We start from the raw sequence: 19,209 nt of genomic DNA, 5'->3' as shown, positions 1-19,209 counted from the left end.
GAGGATGGAAGTGTGATTCTCAGTTCTACCTGCCTGAAAGACTTCTGGCATGGTGTGAAATCCATCCTTTAGTGAGTCAGACATATCCAGTTGTTAGGAAAAGGGGGATACAGAAAGCAAAGTGAGCTACTTACACCCCTGACACTGAAAGCTGGCATCTTGTCAGGTATTCCTAATAAAAGCACTGGGTTTCTAGAAAGGATATAGTAGTTAGTGGTTTAAGCTTTTTGGAGCACCTATAGAAGCAGCCAAAGCTGGGACAGATGGGGCTCTGTAGCACAGCTCACAGGCCTTTTATCCTGTGCTGAAAGGTCCTTCCCTCTCCAAACTCTCTCCAAGCTCTCCCTTCTTGGCTTCTTTCTTCAACTGACCCTCACTCTACCCTCTTTTCACCTTTCTTTTCAATACAGTTCATTCATTCTCCACTCAGTCCTCACTTTGCAGACAATCACAAGAGCAAGTTGTAACAGCAGTAGTACTGCATATCTGCAAGTAAATGTCAAGAGTATAATGCTGTTGTGGTTTAACCACAGCTGATAAAAAGAATCAAAAGAGAGGAATTTGGCCCCACAAGACTGGTGTAGCCAAGGAGTTCTCCTTAAGGGTTATAAACAAAGTCCACTACTCGCTGAATTGTACTTAAAGCAATGTGTTGAACTGTAATACCTGTGAGATCCATACAGCAATTCAACTGACCAGTCAGCTGCAAAAATAGGTCACCTTAGACAGCAGGTCAAGAAACTTTTAGCCTCACCTGTAAAACTTCCTTCCTGGCAAGCCCAGAGGATCAGTGAAAGCTCTTTCTACCAACATCAGCTGATCGTTCATGATGCGCACAGCAACTGAACTGCAGGAGAGTGAGACAGAGAAACATCACACAGCGGGGAAACATGACCTCCCAGTTTCATTTCAAACACTTCTCTTTTTTGTTGACAGAAAAAAAGAAAAAAGACAAGGGTGGTCTACAGTTCACAAGAAAAGGTGAGGTCTTGCAAATGGAGATGCTTAATCCATGTTGTATTAATGAATTGATATTTCTGTGTTAGAAAACAACATTTCACACTATGGAAAATAAAATGGGAAACTTTCTGAGAGAGGTCAGATACTTGCTTTGTATTAAATGGTTCTGGAAAGATGTCACTTAACAGAGGGAAGAAGAAGACTGAGATTTACACAGATGTAGACAGCTAAATTTTGGTGGCCACCCATAAGCCAAATGTCCATAGTCCTGTTCCAATCTATACATAACATAGTAATGATGAGATTTAGCTGCCTAAACACAATTGGTACCATATGTGTCACTGCACTCAGAGGGCACAGGAGTCCTTCAGGGACCTTAAGCTCTCAAGCATCATCCTCTTTGAAGTGCGCTGAAAGTACAAATTCTAGCATCACCTACAACATTCAAGTCTAGGTGTCTAAATAGAGATCTCAGTCTGTGGGAGGTGGGGTTGAGACAATGCAACTGGGATGCCTTGGGAGGACTCCCTTGTTGAAAATAGGGAGAGAAAGTGTTACAACTTCTCAGAACCCTTTGCTCCCAAATGTAAATATACACCTGTCTATCAACCAGAGTCTACTCCCTTGCTCTGGAAAGATCTGTACTCCCAGCCTCCCCATTGGCTTTCCCTTCACAGCCACTCCCTCCCTGTTCCCTATTGGTTAATTGTGTATCACCCCATCCCAGCTCCTCCCCTGGTCCACATGCCCATTGGTCTGATTGTACCCTGTCCCCGCCTACCCTCCCTCAAGTTATATACCCTGGACCTGTCCCTGGTCAGGGCTCTTCATGCCTGGCTCCTGCCAGTGGAGGTTGTTCTTCTGCCCTGTCAGCCGTACCTGCTACCCTCCCTGCCTTCCACAACTGCTCCTGGACCCTCGCCTCTACCCTCAATAAACCCTGTTGGATTACCACACGAAGAGCACTCTTGTCTTTCCTGGTGAGGCAGCCATTACTACATCCGGGCTCAGGCATCTGGTTGCCTGGGGGAGTTGGCCGTGTAGCCCAAAGCGGAGACCCTCTCGGGTCAGCGGGCACCCCGACAGGACCTGCCCGGGGCACCCGCATGCATCCAGCTCTTAACGTTTGTTGCTACCTGCCTTTCCATGTATTACAGTAATTTTAATGACTAGCTGGTACTAGTAATAAGCTCTACAGCTCATACTGTCAATCACAGGAAACATTCTAGTATCTGCTAATTCATCTTAAAAGATACTGCCTGTCTCAGGGTTCAGAGCTCTGTTCTACACTAATCAGAGAAAATCCTTGTGTAGTAGAAGAAATAAAGAACTGCCATTTGCATACTTAAGGCAAACCAGGACATAAAATACACACACACACCCATATATATATATATATATACAAATGTATACATATATATATAAATCTTTTTCTCTGACTTACTCTTTCTTGTCAACTTGTTCAAGTCTTCTGTGAAATTCAGCAGCAGCCTTTGAAAAGTTCACCACAGCAGAAAAAAGAGGATCTAGGAATAGAAAGGCTACATGAACAACTTCATAGCATTCACTAAGCCAAATACACCTTTCAGTTGCCCAGTGGGAGAAGAATTACATTTGTCTTGCTAATATAATAGCATTAATTTTGTAATTTTTGCATAATTGATTTGTTTCCCTAGTGCAGACTTTAAAGAGCTGCACTACTAGCAAATACTTCTTGCAATGAGACCAACAGTAAAGCTGACTGCTTGGGAAAGCTTTCACAATCATACATCTTCCTTCTGCCTTGCAAGCAAAAAACTGGCTGTCATTGCAAAGAGCTCTGCAGTTTCCTGTTTAACAAATGCACTGCAGTGTTCAGGTATAAAAAGCCTGACTTCCATCAGAAATACCAGCTGTTCCAGAAGGCTGTGGAAAAACAGCAGGATTTCACTCGAGGAGAAAGATGTCCCATTCACAGCACAACAGGAGAGTGTGATACGTGCACTGAGCAGTGTGAGGTGAGGCACAAAAGGCACAGCTGTTGTGGCACACAGGGACAGACACAGCAGGTTAAAGCAGCCAAGTCCTGTGCTTGCTGTGCGCTGGAATTGCAGCACAGGAGGTGCCTGTGCCACGTTCCCTGTGCTGTCCCACAGCACTGCCATTCAGACCTTAGGGGATTGCCTGACTGTGTGCAGGCAGGTGGGCAGGAATGGCTGCTGCTTTTTCCTGCCCTGTCCCAGCCCAGTACATCTGAGACATGTGGAATAACTTCGTTAGAGAAGCAGCAGGCCTTCCTTTTAACACCTGCAGTGTTAGCTGTGATGATTTTCTTGTGGAAAGCTCTACTTAATACAGACCTGGGAAAAGTATGGATTTATGAAAGTAATTTTTCTATAATAAATCACAGTGGATGTTACGACAGTTACGACACCAACTTCTGGCCCCCCCAAAACTCAACTCAATTAGAAAGAAAGACAGTTTAAAACTTCTAAATTTTGCCCACAAGTTTCAGAAAACTTTGGCTAAGCCAGAGTATCCTCTCTTCAATTGTGCAGGAAGATGGAACATGCTATTAGATCAAACCCTAAATCCAGTCCTCTGTTGGCAACTATTATCCATTCTCTGTTTATAGATTTATCACCCAATTTCACGTGACAGGCTTTCTGTTCCCAGGACTCTTATTGAAAGCTGTTCCTCAGACTCGTTTGCTCTTCTATTTGTAGCAAACTTATTTATTCATCACAAGCCTACACTTGCTTAATTTTTGTCTTATTGCTGTTGCTTAGTTGGTGCAATTGGAGGCACAGATTTTATGTATACAAGCTGTTTACAGACTGCAGCTCAGAGGGACATGTCACCTTGTGAGGGTGAGAATTCGCACTTATCCACAACCCTGTGGCAAGAGCTCTAAGTTTTCCAGGAGGCAGAGTCCTGCCCTGCTGACATCATGGCCATATCACAGCAACAGATCATATTTCAGAAGGAGTAGGAGGGGATTTAAGACAGAAAAAAAATAAAAAAATAAAAAAGACCATCTGAAAAATAATGCAAGAAACTTTGTGTTCATGTTGACTAGCTATTCAGTGTTGTCAATGTTGGTTATTTTAGAAAACATCACATTTCTTTTTTCCCCACTTGAGAAGATTATTTCCTGATAGCATATGACTACAAGCACAAATTTTATGAAAAAAAGGTTCCATTTTTATTGTTGCAGATGAGCAGCTAAAATGTGAATCCAAATGCAAATATTATTTTAAAGGACAATTATATGATTTAGTCAGGCTTAATCAACAATTTTCTGACATTCAATGTTGACAATAAGCAATTCTATTAAAATGTTGAGTGAAATAAACTTTAATTTTCACAGTATTGTAAAACCTACCTATGTTATTTATTGTACTCTGGTGCAATACAATAAATAAAAAATTAGAAATTATAGCGCCATTCAAGAAATAATTTAAAATTCATCAGGCATCAGAGAAGAGCCATGAAAAAAATGGTAAGACTGAAAAACATGCCTTGTAAAAAAATAGTCAAAATGACACATTTATAAAGTTATTAAGGAGAGGTCTCAGTGTTATTTGGGTGAAAAAAAAAAAGTTAAAAATAGAAGATTGCTTCTAGATTCTAGGAATGAGAATAGATGCATTGGTCAGGAGGTAGTTTATGCAGCTTTTAATCTGAAAATAGATAGAAACTCAAACAATGAAAATAAATTATTTCAGAGATATTTTGATAGATGTTCTACTACTGCAAAAAAAAAAAAAATAGATTTGATCTTACATGCTGCAGTGAACTCTAGAACATACTGCAGTAACTCTTGGTGTTTTACAGAATCTCAGACCAGATGATCCATCACACAAGATGCTTCCTCTGTCTCAAGAGGCCTTTTTACAAAAAAGGATGTCTTTTCATGATAGTCAACAATTTTTCACCAAAAACATTACATGACATTTCAAACGTAATTTTTAATTTCCCCCAAATGTGGGTTCAATTTGAGTTACTTATAGTGTTTCACATACCCCAAATGAGGACTGCATCTCCAAAAGGTGATTTGTATCTCTAAATCATGGGTTCATCAGATAGCAAGTGAATTAGGACTGACTGAAAAATCCCTTTGGTGCAGAAACACAAGGAGTGATGAAGGCAAGAAGGAAAAAAGAAGAAAAAAAGAGGAGACTGAAAAGGACTGTGGTAAGCTATCCCAGCCTGGGATCCTGAGCACTCTGTCCCTTTAGACCTGTTTTATGGGGTCCAGAACAATGTGCTCAGGTGCTCAGCAAATGGATGTATTCATGCAGGAGAGCTGGAAAAGTGCTCCTGTGGCTTAAAAATGGCAACGAGGCACTAAGGGAGATGGTGGACCTCCCCAGGGTCAGATGAAGTTTTGGATTAAGAGGAATGGACACCTATGTCCCTCAATTTCAAAGCAGTTGCCATAAGCACTTTTCTTTTTTAAGCAAGGAAGGGAAGATCAGGCTGAGATACCTCTTTGTCCTACATTTGAGGTCCTTGACTGCCCATGAGCACTGTAATAATGCCTGTAATTAATAATACGCATGAAAATTCTTATAACTCTTATCAAGACAATAATGTGTTAAACTTGTGTTTAGAAAAAAATAAAAATTACTGAGATGGCAAAATTCAAACAGGAAAGAAAGGAATTAATTTGCAGAGCTATGACAAATGTAACATGTCCCTGCATGATTCTAATTAATGCACATAATGCACAGTCCTGTAGCTGTTACTCACCAAATGATACTTTGTGAAGTTTCAGCTGTTCTTCATGCTTCTTGGCCAATTTATAAATTCTGTTGCTGTATCCTTTTAAGGCTTCTCCGTAGTCTCTAGAGTTGAATGGAATGACCTGGGAATCTGCCAGTTCATAAACCAGTTTGCCTCGTAACTGGGCAATTGTTAGCTGTTTCGTGAAGGTGGGGTCATAAAATTTTTCCACTAGCTCAAATGTCTCGTACACAGTGTGATAAACAGGATAATTGCTGAATTTGTCTGCTTTCTGGAAAAGAGCAAGCAAATTTGTCAATGCCCTGTATTCTGACTGCAGTTAATAGATGTATTGATCCCTTTACAACTTTGATGTTTTGTTTAGTTTCCAAATCAAAAAGCTATTTGCTACAAAACACAATTTAATATCCTTCATTTGTGTGTGTTGGTATTAAAAATTTGAACTAATCCGAATCCGTGGACTGTTGCACAGGATTAAGTGAGCAGGTTTCCTTCTCTCTACCCACATGGACCTGCCTTCAGTTCCATTGCACAGAGGTTGCCCTCTCCAGAAGTGAAAACAGTTTGGAGTTTGGATAGCAAAAGTCCTCAATCATAGCCCCTTTTACCTTGTGTAGCTGTTTCTGAACACAGCTATGGAAGATTTGTATAATAAGGGTACTATTAATAGCATGGTGGAACAAACTATCCACCTTCAATCACACTCTATAAATACCTCTCTGTGAACTTGACATCCTATAGAATATACACATCACTGTAACATGTTTTATTCTCCAAACATTTAGGTTTCTTGCTAAATTTAGAAACATCGCTGATATACAAATGAGTCAAAGATGCTTTGAAGCTTTCTAATTAATTATTAATAAATGCTTTTAACAGGATGACTGCTCAGCACTATCAAACTTCTTCAAGCAGTCTATCAGACTTACCCTGTTCTTGGTGTAACGAGCTCTGCCTGATGCAATTCCCAGTCGCTGGAAGTAAGCTTCAAAATCACTGCCTGACCCCAGTTTATTTATTCTGCAGAAAAGACAACATCTTAGTGAGAGCACTTACTGAACAGTATGGTAGTAATTTATGCAAAAGGCAGATTTTTCAGAGAAATTGAGGTCAGTTCTTCTGAAGGGCACATCAGGGACACTAGCAAGATCAGAGACTAGATGAATGGCAAGCTTAATTACTTAACTGATTTTATTCCAACATTCTGATTCAGTATCCAATATTGCTAGGAAGACCTTTTAATTGTAGCAATCCTAATTATGGCAGTGATGACATTAAAAATACAAACACTTTATGCACAGGAGCCATAAAATGCCATATCAGGCATGTCTCTGCCATCTTAAAACATCAATCATCTATTTCCAAACTAATACGAATTGGGCAGCAGTATGTGTAAAGACAGATGTGTTTGTGTACTTGGCACATTCTGCAGCAGAATCCAAGACCGATAAATAATTCCCACTGCGAAAGGCACGGGCGGCATTTGGCATCTGTGGGCCACTGCTGCCATCTGATGGGAAGCTGTGGTGTGGCAGGGGTAAGGAACTGGCAGTAGACAGACGTAGCATTCTAAGTATTTTCAAATATTTATGTTTGAAGTTAAGTTTTAGGTTTATATGTCTGGCCTGATGAATAATTAGTGTTTTGCAGCTAAAAAAAAAGAATTTCTTCTGTTTCAGCTGAAGTTAGTGTACATTTCTGCAAGGAACTATATGCATCAACTAAGAAAGATCAAATTGGGCAGCTTTTTCAAAAGGAAGAAATCTCAGTGAGTCTAATGAATCCAGAAACTCATCTTAGCAGAGCCAGAAACATGCAGAAGACTTTTGTCAAATCACAAAAAGGGGCAGTTCTGTTTACCTTATGTAAGTAACGCCACACTGTGAATAAGATTTAGCCTGAGTCACAGGTGGAAAGAGTGTTTTGGAGTTGTAATACCTTCAAATATGAAGTGTTAATACATTCATATATAGATTTGTAATGTAATACATTTACATTCATTGTATAAACAAGGAATTAATTATCTCAATAATTAATTAAGGAGATAATTATCTCAAGTTTTTTAATTACTGCTTTTTAATTACTGCTCTAGCAGCTTCTTTCAACTGTTTGCTTATCCTAATAATTTTGATTTTATCTTACCTAGTAGGAGACTAGATTATGTTTTGAACTCTTTCCCCACTCTGATTTTTTTGAATGCTTTTCAAATTGCTTTTCTACTAATAAAAAGGACTTTAGAAAGTGTGACGTTTCATAATGTCAACATCATTAAATAAAAATAAAATAAAATAAAATAAAATAAAATAAAATAAAATAAAATAAAATAAAATAAAATAAAATAAAATAAAATAAAATAAAATTTTACTATAAAACATATTGCTAGAGAGTCACCTTGTGCTAAAAGGTTTTGTATTGCTGCCATAAATAGCACATCTAAAAAAAATTCTGGTGAGTAGCCATGCCATGATACGATTAAAATATTGGGGTAAAAAACCCCAAAACATATTAACAACTTACCTGGGATAGTTATTATTTTCAGATGTAGGATCTTTCTCAAGCCAGCTCTCATAAAGAGATTTATTTTCATAACCCTCATCAGGGCTTAAAATCTGGAGAGGGAAATATTATAATCTCATTGGAAGTACCTCTAACTCGATTAATTTTCAAAGGAGATCTTTGCAGCTCCCTGCTTTGTTCTTAACCAGCAGTGTTGCTGCATGCAGGGAAGTGAATATTGACATTTGTTACACATATTTATGCATTGCCAAACAAGGAAAGCATCTCACAGGTACTTGGAACCAACCACAGACAGTAGGAAAGAACAGGATAAAAGGATGCTACCTGGAGCTCATCTGCTACAGGGGGAATGTGTGTGTACACTCAAGAGTATATATACTATGGGACTTCTCCAGAAACTAGAACTTGCTCTCCTTTCAGCAGGCATGGGGAGATGACAACCACAAGCCTGTTTGCCCTGAGGTTTGCCCTGCACAGCAGCTCTATTCTCTCAACAAGGCTAAACCTAACATTTGACTGCTTGTTCTGTTGGGAAGGTACAAAAGAACTGTGCTAGAAGAAGGGGTCCAAACCAGTCATATTGTAGCAGCTCCAAGGGGACTCAACCAAGTCTGGAGAATCATTGTGCAGGACACTGTATGTATAAATGTAGGTCTCACCCTTACCTCAAAAAAAACCCCAAAAGTTCTGTAACCAGGATGGAAAAGGTAAGTATTAGCGCTGTCATCATGCTGCCAGCAAAACTATGAAAGAGTATAAGTTGACCAAAGCTCTTAGGAAATCCGTGGCAGAGTAGAAATAAATCAAGACTCCAGCCCTGGTCTCTAACTACACTTAAATAACCTTTAATAGACAAGGTCTTTTAAGTATAAGATTGGTTATGATGTGCAGAGGATTGGATTTTTTTTTTTTTTTTTCCAAAATACAAAGCATAAATGTTCATGGACACTTACATAGTCCCACCATATTGTTGAGACTTAAATTCGGCCTTGAAAAACATAGAGACTCCAAATTAAAATTGCAAAGAGTTCTGACCTCTGAGATTCTGTCAGCAGCTAGCAAGAAAATAACAACTTTGTGAAATAACTGCTTGGCTGCTGTCATTTTCAGGGTAATCTGGTCAAGTCCTAGGGCTAAAGTGAAAACTGCACATTAATAAGAGCAAGCTGAACTCTGACATATGGGAGCAAAAGCACTCTATGCTCTGGCAAAGATGTTATTCTAACAGCTCTGGTCAAGTAAAAAAACATTGGTCAGCTTTTTCATACAACAGTGAGAGCACAGTAAAACATAGTATTTGCCCTGACTTAGATCCAAATCTAGGATCAGCATAAACTTCCTGCTAACTCAAGAGAAGATGAAGAGCTCTTTAAGTATAAATGCAAAACAAGCACTGATAATCACAGGGGAATTGGAGTTGAACTATTGCAGACGCTATTTGGTGGTGACCAAATGTCTAAACCCTGGCAGTAAAGCAGGGCCAAAAAGACAGTCAACAGCTCAATGTCTCTTCTGTATGCTGGACCAAACTGAAATGCAGAACTCCCTGAAAGAAAACATTGCATGTGTACACTTCACTTCTTTCTGGTGAGAATTGGCTTACTAAAAAACAAGAAGAGCAAAGAGATCTTTGGATGTTGGACAACTGGATGTTGGATACCTTACTATGAACAGAAATAACTTTCCTTTGGACAGGCATAATCAGGCTGCCAGGTTTTCTAGTGTTTACATCATGCTTCTACTGTTAAAAGCTAAAATAACAGTGAATATGACATTTATTTTTACAAGTCAGTCTCAAGTACTTTGAATGGTACTTTAATGGAAGTTTTCTACTCAAACCAGCAACAGCTGAATAGTTAAGATCAAAAACTAGGTACTATTTTTAGCCCAGAGCACTTTTTTGTAACTTTGTTTATCTTTTGCAGTAAAATGTCTTCTTGAGTTAGTGGCTTACTGCAGATAGGAAGTAAATTATTTTATCAAGGGCCCTGCAACACTAAGGACACAAAAATTCTTATAGACAAAAAAGAATGCTCTTCAGTATGCCAAGTGTCAGAGCTAATATTTGAGCAGCACAGTTTCTTCCCTCTGCAAGGATGAAAGATTAAGATAAAAAGAATTGATAAGAAAATAAAATGTAGAAAAGAAAAGGAAATCATGGGAATAGCGTAGATAAACTTCCCCAGATCTAAGTGATGGCATTTCAGGTGGTAAAAGTGTACTGTGTTTGAAAATAACTTTGGATGAATGCATATAGCAGGATGGGAGACTGGTACCTGGAGTCATCCTACCAGGTGCCATTACAGGGCAGATTTTTACACTGGACCAAGTGACCTGAGTTCCCTTGATATCAGAGAGGGAAATAGTTTGAGTTAGGTACATGAAAAGGTACACAACCACATCTGGTCAAACAAATTCATCCTAAAGGCACCAATTTCTACCCAATGCCTTTACAGGGAGCCTGTGTTGCTTAAGTCAGACAGAGCTATCTTCGGTTAATTGAGACATATCCTCATCTGAGGATGGTGGCAATGACTCATGACAGGAGCCTAATCTGGTTAACTCATATGGAAAATAAAGTTCCATGCTTTAATGGATCACAACTTTTTAGCCTTATGATAATGTATCCTGAGAGGTGAAAGTAAAGGAGTTAGACCACTTGAAATAATGCAAATCCATACATCAGACCTATTAAAAAACCTTCTTAATCCTTCAAAATTTATCACATGTTTCAGGGGCTCAGTGAGATATGGAGAAGATTCAGAGGAACAGACAGAGAGAAAATGGTAGCCAGCCAATGTCAAAAATATTTTCCTTCAATGTTAATAACTTTAGAGGATTGATCTTGCTCAAGTGTTTTGCTTTTATTATTACTGTATATTGCAAATAAGATTCCACTTATTTCACTGGCACATTTCAGTCCTTTTAAGAATACTGGGGAACTGTGAGCATGGACTGTGTACTGCTGATGGGATATTTTGCTATTGATTTTGGTGGGATCAAGATTCTTCTAGCACAGCAATAAAAAAAAATCTGGTATTATTCAGTAGTCCAATTTTATCAAATAAACTTGGAGTCTTAGAAAGGCAGAAAAATAGATGGATTCTGTACCTCTTTTGTCAGATTATACACGAGTTTGTAGAGAAGAGGGGTACAGTCAACTCTTAATGTGTAGTTACCTGAGAATAAAACAAAAACATGGAAATTTTCCCTTCATGTACTAGTGGCATTATCTTCTTAATGGATTAAACCCTGCAATCCTTTCTTAGATAAACTTTTTGACTAAGGCAAGAATTTAGATCTTGCCTCAGAATATATACAGAAATAGACTGCATGGTCTCACTTTGTAAGCTACTGCCACTACAAGGCAATAATGTATTGGTTACAGTACATCCATAGTGATGTAATTAAGCCTTCCCATAGCTCTAAAGAATGCATAATTATCCCTCATTAGCTACAAGCTCTTGTCACTCATACACTTCCCAAAGCTTTTGAACAGAAGGCAGAAAGTAAGATGATGGAAAAAATACCAGATAATGTTAATGATGTTTCCAAGGAGAGTCTGCATGTGAAAATTGAAAATTCAAGCCACAGAAGTGCTCAAAACAATGACTTGCTTTGCTTCTTTTAATTGCTATAGGACAATAAACAGAAAAAATTTGCTGTCCAAAAAGTGGTATAAGAAGTGCTGTGGAGAACATATGATGATAAACAAAATAATTTTCAGAGTACATGGATGGTATGAGTCTACAGGGGATTTTACTTCTCGGGTGAGACATGTACAAGATACTTAAACCAGTGCACTGAACATGGTGTTCTTTTCCTTATTACACACTTCTTTTCCAGTTGTTTTGCTTTCACATTTTCTTTAATGCAAAAAGCAAGAGACATGTTTGAATAATCAAGATTTAGAAGAAAATTGTTAAGGCAGCAGCATGTTGGCTGCAAACCAACTAAAAAATATGTGTTACAATCCATGGTGAGAATATGAAGCAGTTGTAAAGCTATTATTTCATTTGTGAGATTTTCTAGGTGTGAAATTCTGCTCTACTTTTTACACAGCATGTAGGCAGCATAAATGAAGGAACAGCTCCAACCCTCCTTATTCCCCAACTCTAAGTGAGCATTTAGAAACTAGGCTTGGCTTTTCTTTCTTTCCAATCCTTTTGTGGCAGACAAAATTTTTAGCTGACAGTAATAAAAAGAGTTCTTAAATATGCCTATAGATATCCATTTTATTCACACACAGAAATCTAAATAAGTTGTATTTGACATGGGAAGAGTAATGCCCTGAGTAACTGAGGTTATGATACAGAGCAGCTTCACAGGACTCTTCTGACTATTATTTCAGCAGAGAAAACAGTAAAAAAGGTCTTTCTGTAATAAAGCGCAGCATAATTTCAGAAGGATTTTGTGATATAGATCATAGTGTTGGGCCTTCTCAAAAAAAAGGCCAGTTTCTAAGCAGCATTCCTAAATGACTTATTCTTCTCATAATCTGAAGGACGCAGTAAATCGGATAATGATGGATAAGGTTTTTTTGTGAAACACTATTCAGTGTTTATTTTTTTTAAAAAAGTCCTGCTGTAATAAATATATAACCCCCTGCTCCTGGCAATCAACAAAGATGAGCACACTGGCTCAAAGCATCAAAGCATCTCCCACCCCCACGAAGTGTAATCCTGAGGTTTTACTATCATAATAATTTATTGTCTCAAAAGATTATAATTCCACAGGGAAAGGAGCTGGAGCTGTGACCAGAACAAGAAGCAGACTGTCATATATAAAAACTACAATTGTACATCGAAGTTAATGCAGTTAAGAGACAGTTTAACATACAGAATGCTCAGTTCATTAGCACAGAATAATAAACTCCTCCAGAGGAGACATTCTGGACTCAGACAAGTGGACTGCGGCTCATGAATGGCACTACTTGCAAAAGAAAGCAACATGAAAACTTAAAATTGTTCTCTCTCTCCTCTTAATTTGGTATTTGCTACACTTATTCTGTACACCACAATACCTATCTCATGCAGTAAATAATTCACAGAGAATTAATAAAAATTACACCTGTAAAGTCAGGTAAAGTTAAAATAAAAGACCCACCTTCTATAGAAGAATCTGCATTGATGTAAGCGACTGCCCGTTCCTGAAGGACTTTGGCATTTTCCTAGGGTTGTAAATGTATAATTCTTACTTACAATTAGTGGCATTTAGTCAAGAGCATGTCAAGTGCACAGTTTTTTAGAGCATTACCATTAAGATCTCAGTCAGGATAATTACTACTGTGTACCTTACTAATTATATTGTTTGAGGATGGGCAAATGATCTGGGCATATGAAATTCATTACTCCTTTCTGGGACTTAATTTGTTGTGGAGAGTATCCACAAAATGTAGATGCTGCCTGCTGCATCACACAAGAGCAAGATGGAGCAGGAAAATTACTGAATAGAATTGTAATACAGTAAAATAAGGTTATTACATGCATTTTAGCTCTGCATTTCTGGACTTTCTGAACATGCAACATGTGACTGTGGGGTCAGCCAGCATTCCTCCATGCTTTTAATCCCTAGTTTTCCATATGTGCTCCCAGCACTGAACTCAATTTTAACACTGATAAACCAAGCCATATCTACAATCTTCCATTTCAAAAAGGGATAAGTCAAAGCACTGAAATTTTCTACTAAAATGCAGTTGACTGACTATTTTGAGACCACTAAGCATTGTTTTCATGCTAAATAAATATATACAGACATCTTGTTTATTTTTTTGCAAACTGGTTATTATGTTTGAAATTGATATTCTAATCAGTAAATGGTATTTCACGAGATTTTGGCTTTGTGGCAGATATTTTAATTAGGTTAGCAATTGTTACTTGATTCATTCAATTTATAAACCAGCTAATAATTTTTAAGTCATGTGAACTACAAATTTAATTGGTGATTGATAACTACATAATTAAGCTAATGTCTTAAAAACAAAAAACAGGAGAAGAGATCCTGCAAAAGAATATGATGGGAAGGAGCAAGACTGTACTTGCTTATATGGGGCCTTGCGTATACGCAAAATAATATTTGCAGCATAAATAAATTCCTGTTTATGAGCAATGGAGATCATCTGTGTAGCAAAAGGATATTGCCACAGTTTAATTCTTTCTCTTACACAGGAGATGGTGAATATCATGGGTTAGTTTTCCTCGAGATTTAATACATTACAGATCTGGCAGCTGCAGAGAAGAGGAATGTAAGCTGTGAGGAATGTCTCTAGAGAAACTGAATCCAATTTAGGTTTAAAAGAGTAGTAATGCACACCGCCAAGATGAAGCAAGGAAAAAATAATCTTAAAAGACATGTTCAAATATGAACTGTGCTTACAATTTTCTAACCTTATACAGCTGCCATTTCATGAAATAATGAATGATAGATTACTACATACCAAATTATTACACAAAACCCATTACAGAACAGCAGTAGCAATATTTAACAAATAGAACATAAGAAAACTCCCTAATTTATTAATGACTTGTTCAAGAGAATTTGATCTTTTAAGTATCATTGTTTCATATTCCTCATAATGAAAACAATTGTGTGTTTTTTGTTATGACAGCGTCTATATGTATGTAGAGATACACAGACAAAGAAATCACAAATAAAGTTTTACATACAGCATATTTTTGCCACCAGTGGAGTTCAGGAGATCAGGTGGGATGAAAATTTAAAGCCAACTATTTAAAAATTCTCAGTAAATGATTCAAAATAATTTAAATTACTTTTTCTTCATGTTTCATAAACCAGCAGTAAGATGAAGACATTGTTATAGCTGGAAGCCAAACAGTGTATGGGTGAAAAAAATAGTGCAAATCTGAAGAAATAGAAATCTCAGCTTTTTGTTACCAGAGGAGTGATGGAATCCCCTTGGTGTTTGGAAGCATTTTTTTGGGTTTGTTACCTCCTCTGACATGTGCCATTTTGCTGTGTAATTTTGTGATTTGCTGAAATACATGCCAATAAACTAAACTAAAAAGATTTTTTATACATTCTGAAAGCTCTATCCACACAGCTAAATATTAACTTGTAAATAAAATTCTAATAGAAGAATAAGACAACACATTACTGTTAAACTATTTAGTACTAATAAATCGATATAGTTTAGCAGAAATGTGCTTCATCAGGCGATTTTCTTCCTGCTCTATTTCTAATTTGGATTTTACAGACAAAACAACGAAAACTCTTGTAAGACCTATATTCCTTATTGGGGTTGAACAAATCCACTAAGAACTGAACATGCCCAACAGGAAAAGAAAGATGTAAGTATTCAGAACCTCACTTCTGAATTTCCCAACATTCTTCCCTCAGGCAGGAAAAGGAAGATAAAAATAACATGCCCAATAGGAAAAGGAAGATAAAAATACCCAGAGCCTTATTTGGTTTGAATTTGCCTATATTCTTCTTTCAGGCAGGTATACAGTCAAGGATCCTCCTACAGAATTAATTGACTGTCCTGCTCCTGAGACTCTACAATGCTGGAATTCACAGGAATTTTGATCTATTCACTCACAGATTACCTCTTCTTTCATATGCCCAGTAGGATTGATTTTCGTACAAAGGCTTGGCATGCTTACGGATCAGAGGTTCAGGATCTGAACTTGAATTTATAGAAACTAAGGAATTTCTCAATAGAAAGTTAGACCAATCTGGGTTAAATAAAATGCTATCATTCTGTTAAATGACGAGATAGATTTCCACACAGAGACCATTGTGGGATAATAACTTTGAATCAAAGTAGATTTTTAAATCTTAGAAGAGTTAGTGCACTTATGTTGTAAGAAGCTAGGTAGGTAGGTAATTTATATAAATACATGAGTGCCTCACAACACCTGAAGGAGTCTATTGTGCTCCAGTTTTACCATGGAGGTTTTTATTGCAGTTTAGGAATAGATCCTGGGTACTGCAGTCACCTGGAACACACTCTCAAGTTTTGCTTTGCTTTACACAGCTTTTTATTTACCTCAGCCCACTCTGTGGAACCCAATAATCCAAATTCTTCTGCATCCCAGCTAGCAAAAATAATAGTTCGCCTAGGTCTCCAACCTGCAATTACATAGTTAAACTTGAAAATTCAACTTATACTTTAAAAGTCTACTGACAATAATTAATTGAAATTGCTTTAAAACCAGCACTTAACTGATATAACAGTAAAAAAATCCTCTCTAAAATCATTAGAGGAACATATTATTTCAGAGGCATTTCTTCTTAATGCAATATTTTCATTCTGCACAGCTAAGAGGGTACCGTTACATTCACGAGGGAATAAATTCAGCCAACTACCACACAATGCCACATATGCATCTCTTCAATGAATCTACAACTTCCATAATGAGAAATAAAACTTTCTGTAGAGGTGAAAAGTTAAATCAATACAACAGCTTATGGAAGTACTGATCCTCAAAGCTGCTGTTTTCCATATCCATCATTTTGCATCTGTAGTAAATTAGTTACCTTCCATCTTCATTTTACCAAAACTCCGTACAATTTCTTGCAAAACAGCGGCACCAGTGGTTGGATCAATACCACCGAACACCCAAGAGTCTCTGTGACCACCTAAAATAATATATCTGTCTGGAAACAAACACACAGTATCAATTAATAATTAAAAATGCACTTGATTACCTGTGATTTCCTTTGACTGCATCTTTACTTGTATGAAATCAAATATGAAGCTAATTACCAGTGCTACAAGTTTCTTTTTAAAGGGAATCTGCAATCATTCACTTACTCTACTAAGGTCTGCAACTAAAGACAATAAATATTTAATAATATTTTCTATCTAAAAGTCTTTGTTGTGTATGACCTGCTACAATAGTATAATGTATCAATAATATAATATATCGATAGTATAATGTTAATGTACCAAACCATCACTGGCTTTCTGTAATTTGAATTATGTTAATTTTTGCAAAGGCAAAATGTATGACTGATGTAAGGGGAAGCCTACTGTAAAGTGACAGGCATTATAAAAATACATTCTCCTATGTCTATCACTGTATTTTAAAGGGAATGCTATTCTTGGGAATGCCAATAACAAATAGTGTGATAGGAAGGACAGAAAAACTACTAAAAAAATCTCAAGACTCTATGTTATATGGTTATCTAAAACACTTTCTTACAACACAAGTACAATTTCAACAAATACAAAAGAAAGAAGGAATTAAAATCATCAAGCACCTGATGCTCACCTGGTTCCAGAGCTCCTCTGAGGATGCCAATGACATTGTAAATTCGTGTTATTTTATTGCTTGTATGAACATGCATTCTGACTTTTCTGAAATGAAAGGGAGTGTGGAGTAACCATTTCTGATTAATAAGCCAATAAAAAGCCAATGCTAATAACACATAAACCAGAGTGTTTATGCTTCTGTCCTGCTTTGTGTTTTCAGCACCGATCCAATGTGTGTTCAGCACTGTCATGCTTTCTCAGAGACCCATTTTTTATTTCAGTTTAGCCTGCTGCTGATGCCAGAGAAAAAAGCCTATGAACTGGGCCAGTCTACAAATTTGCAAAGATTTACAGAATTTATAGAACTTTGTTTTTGTAGGAACCAATCAGATATTTGTGTACTAGAGGAATAAACTGAAAAACATGCACAGTAATTAAAAATACATCTACATTTTGACCAAAATTATAGTTGTGGATATGCAGATGTTTATAAAGAATACACTTTGGTTTCCTAGGACGGGTCATGCAATAGTATAGAACTTGGAGAAAGGGTCATTAGGAATATTTATCCAGGAATATATGGATATTCTCAGTTCAGTCAGAGAGAAAAGGAAATTTCTACTAGGCTAAGCCTGGGAAAGAGTCCGAAAAGAATGTAAACAATTTACTATCTCTCTTGCTGTTCACATTGTTTATAGATATGTTCTGCCACTGTGTGCTATTCACAGCACACCAATGGTGTGAGATGTTTTTACTTGAAGACCAATGAAATTGGTCTGCACAATGTGCTCTATAAAATGAGTGATGTATTTGAAATAAATCACTTCTCTTTTGCCTTCTGACTTGGAGTCATATTCATTCCTGTCCTGCCTCAACAGCGACAGGAATAATTTGAAATCTCTGTTCAGGACAGCAGATCTAAGTGAATAAGACTTGTCAGTCACAGAATCACAGAATGGTTTGGGTTGGCAGGGACCTTAAAAGTCATCTAGGTCCAACCTCCCTGTCATGAGCAGGGAATCTTCCATTAGAGGCAGAAAACCTTCTACTAGAAACATTTTTTTCTTCCCTGTCCCCCACCAGTAAAATCCACTTGTGAAATTTTATAAAAACAAAGGGAATCCAGGTATTCCGAGAGCTAAACTAACACAGTGTTCAGCCCCCTTAAGCTGTGGAAGAAACAAAGCACCAAACAATGGGGGTGTTTTGTGTCTGGCAAAACTTCAGGAAATCCACATTTGAAGTTATCGTTCCAGTAGCAAATCTGCATAGCTGTCAAAACCAAAACCTACTTCAGGACAGCCACTGGATCTTTGCCCAGAAAGTAACAGGCACCAGTGCCTTGAACGTGCATTTATGTGCACACTTTCCATGTGCAAGTGACTTTCTACCTAGAATCAAAAGGTTCATTTTGATATGGAACTACTTTGAGAAAGAAGTATGTATAGAATTAATCCATATTTACAAAAAAAAAAAAAAAAAAAAAAAAAAAAAAAAAAAAAAAAAAAAAAAAGTTATTCTACCAAGTAGGAAGCTGTTAAAAAGCCTATTCAAAAAATACAAGTTTTGTGGAGGAATCATATTTTCTCACTGTAGCTCTTCAAGATACTCCAAACAGCACTGTAATTATGTCAAATATGCTTTTTTATTTAGTTATTCCTACTTTACTCATTTTCAGCTTGTGTTAAAGCAGAGCAGAAAAGAGTAATGATAAATGAAATCTTTATAAAATTCTGTATATATTCAGACATACTCTTGTTATGCAGGAGATGGAGTAGTGATAATGA

The 19,209-nt window shown here is 37.2% G+C and overlaps 1 protein-coding gene across 1 annotated transcript in view; it reads right to left on the bottom strand.

The window, feature by feature from the left end:
* The window catches only part of LOC128803031 (N-acetylated-alpha-linked acidic dipeptidase 2-like), a 31,468-nt gene that overhangs the window by 2,188 nt on the left and 10,071 nt on the right, over window positions 1–19,209 (bottom strand). Inside the window, exons 9-18 of the mRNA XM_053969605.1 lie at window positions 17,442–17,527; window positions 16,705–16,824; window positions 16,214–16,296; window positions 13,312–13,375; window positions 11,317–11,384; window positions 8,206–8,297; window positions 6,618–6,708; window positions 5,695–5,959; window positions 2,405–2,486; window positions 755–847 (exon numbers count right to left, since the gene is read on the bottom strand). Coding sequence (XP_053825580.1) covers window positions 755–847; window positions 2,405–2,486; window positions 5,695–5,959; window positions 6,618–6,708; window positions 8,206–8,297; window positions 11,317–11,384; window positions 13,312–13,375; window positions 16,214–16,296; window positions 16,705–16,824; window positions 17,442–17,527 — 1,044 coding nt within the window. The remainder of the gene's footprint in view (window positions 1–754; window positions 848–2,404; window positions 2,487–5,694; window positions 5,960–6,617; window positions 6,709–8,205; window positions 8,298–11,316; window positions 11,385–13,311; window positions 13,376–16,213; window positions 16,297–16,704; window positions 16,825–17,441; window positions 17,528–19,209) is intronic.

The sequence above is a fragment of the Vidua macroura genome, chromosome 2, assembly GCF_024509145.1.
Source record: "Vidua macroura isolate BioBank_ID:100142 chromosome 2, ASM2450914v1, whole genome shotgun sequence".
Taxonomy (NCBI): domain Eukaryota; kingdom Metazoa; phylum Chordata; class Aves; order Passeriformes; family Viduidae; genus Vidua; species Vidua macroura.
This window is presented reverse-complemented; position numbering and strand designations above follow the sequence as displayed.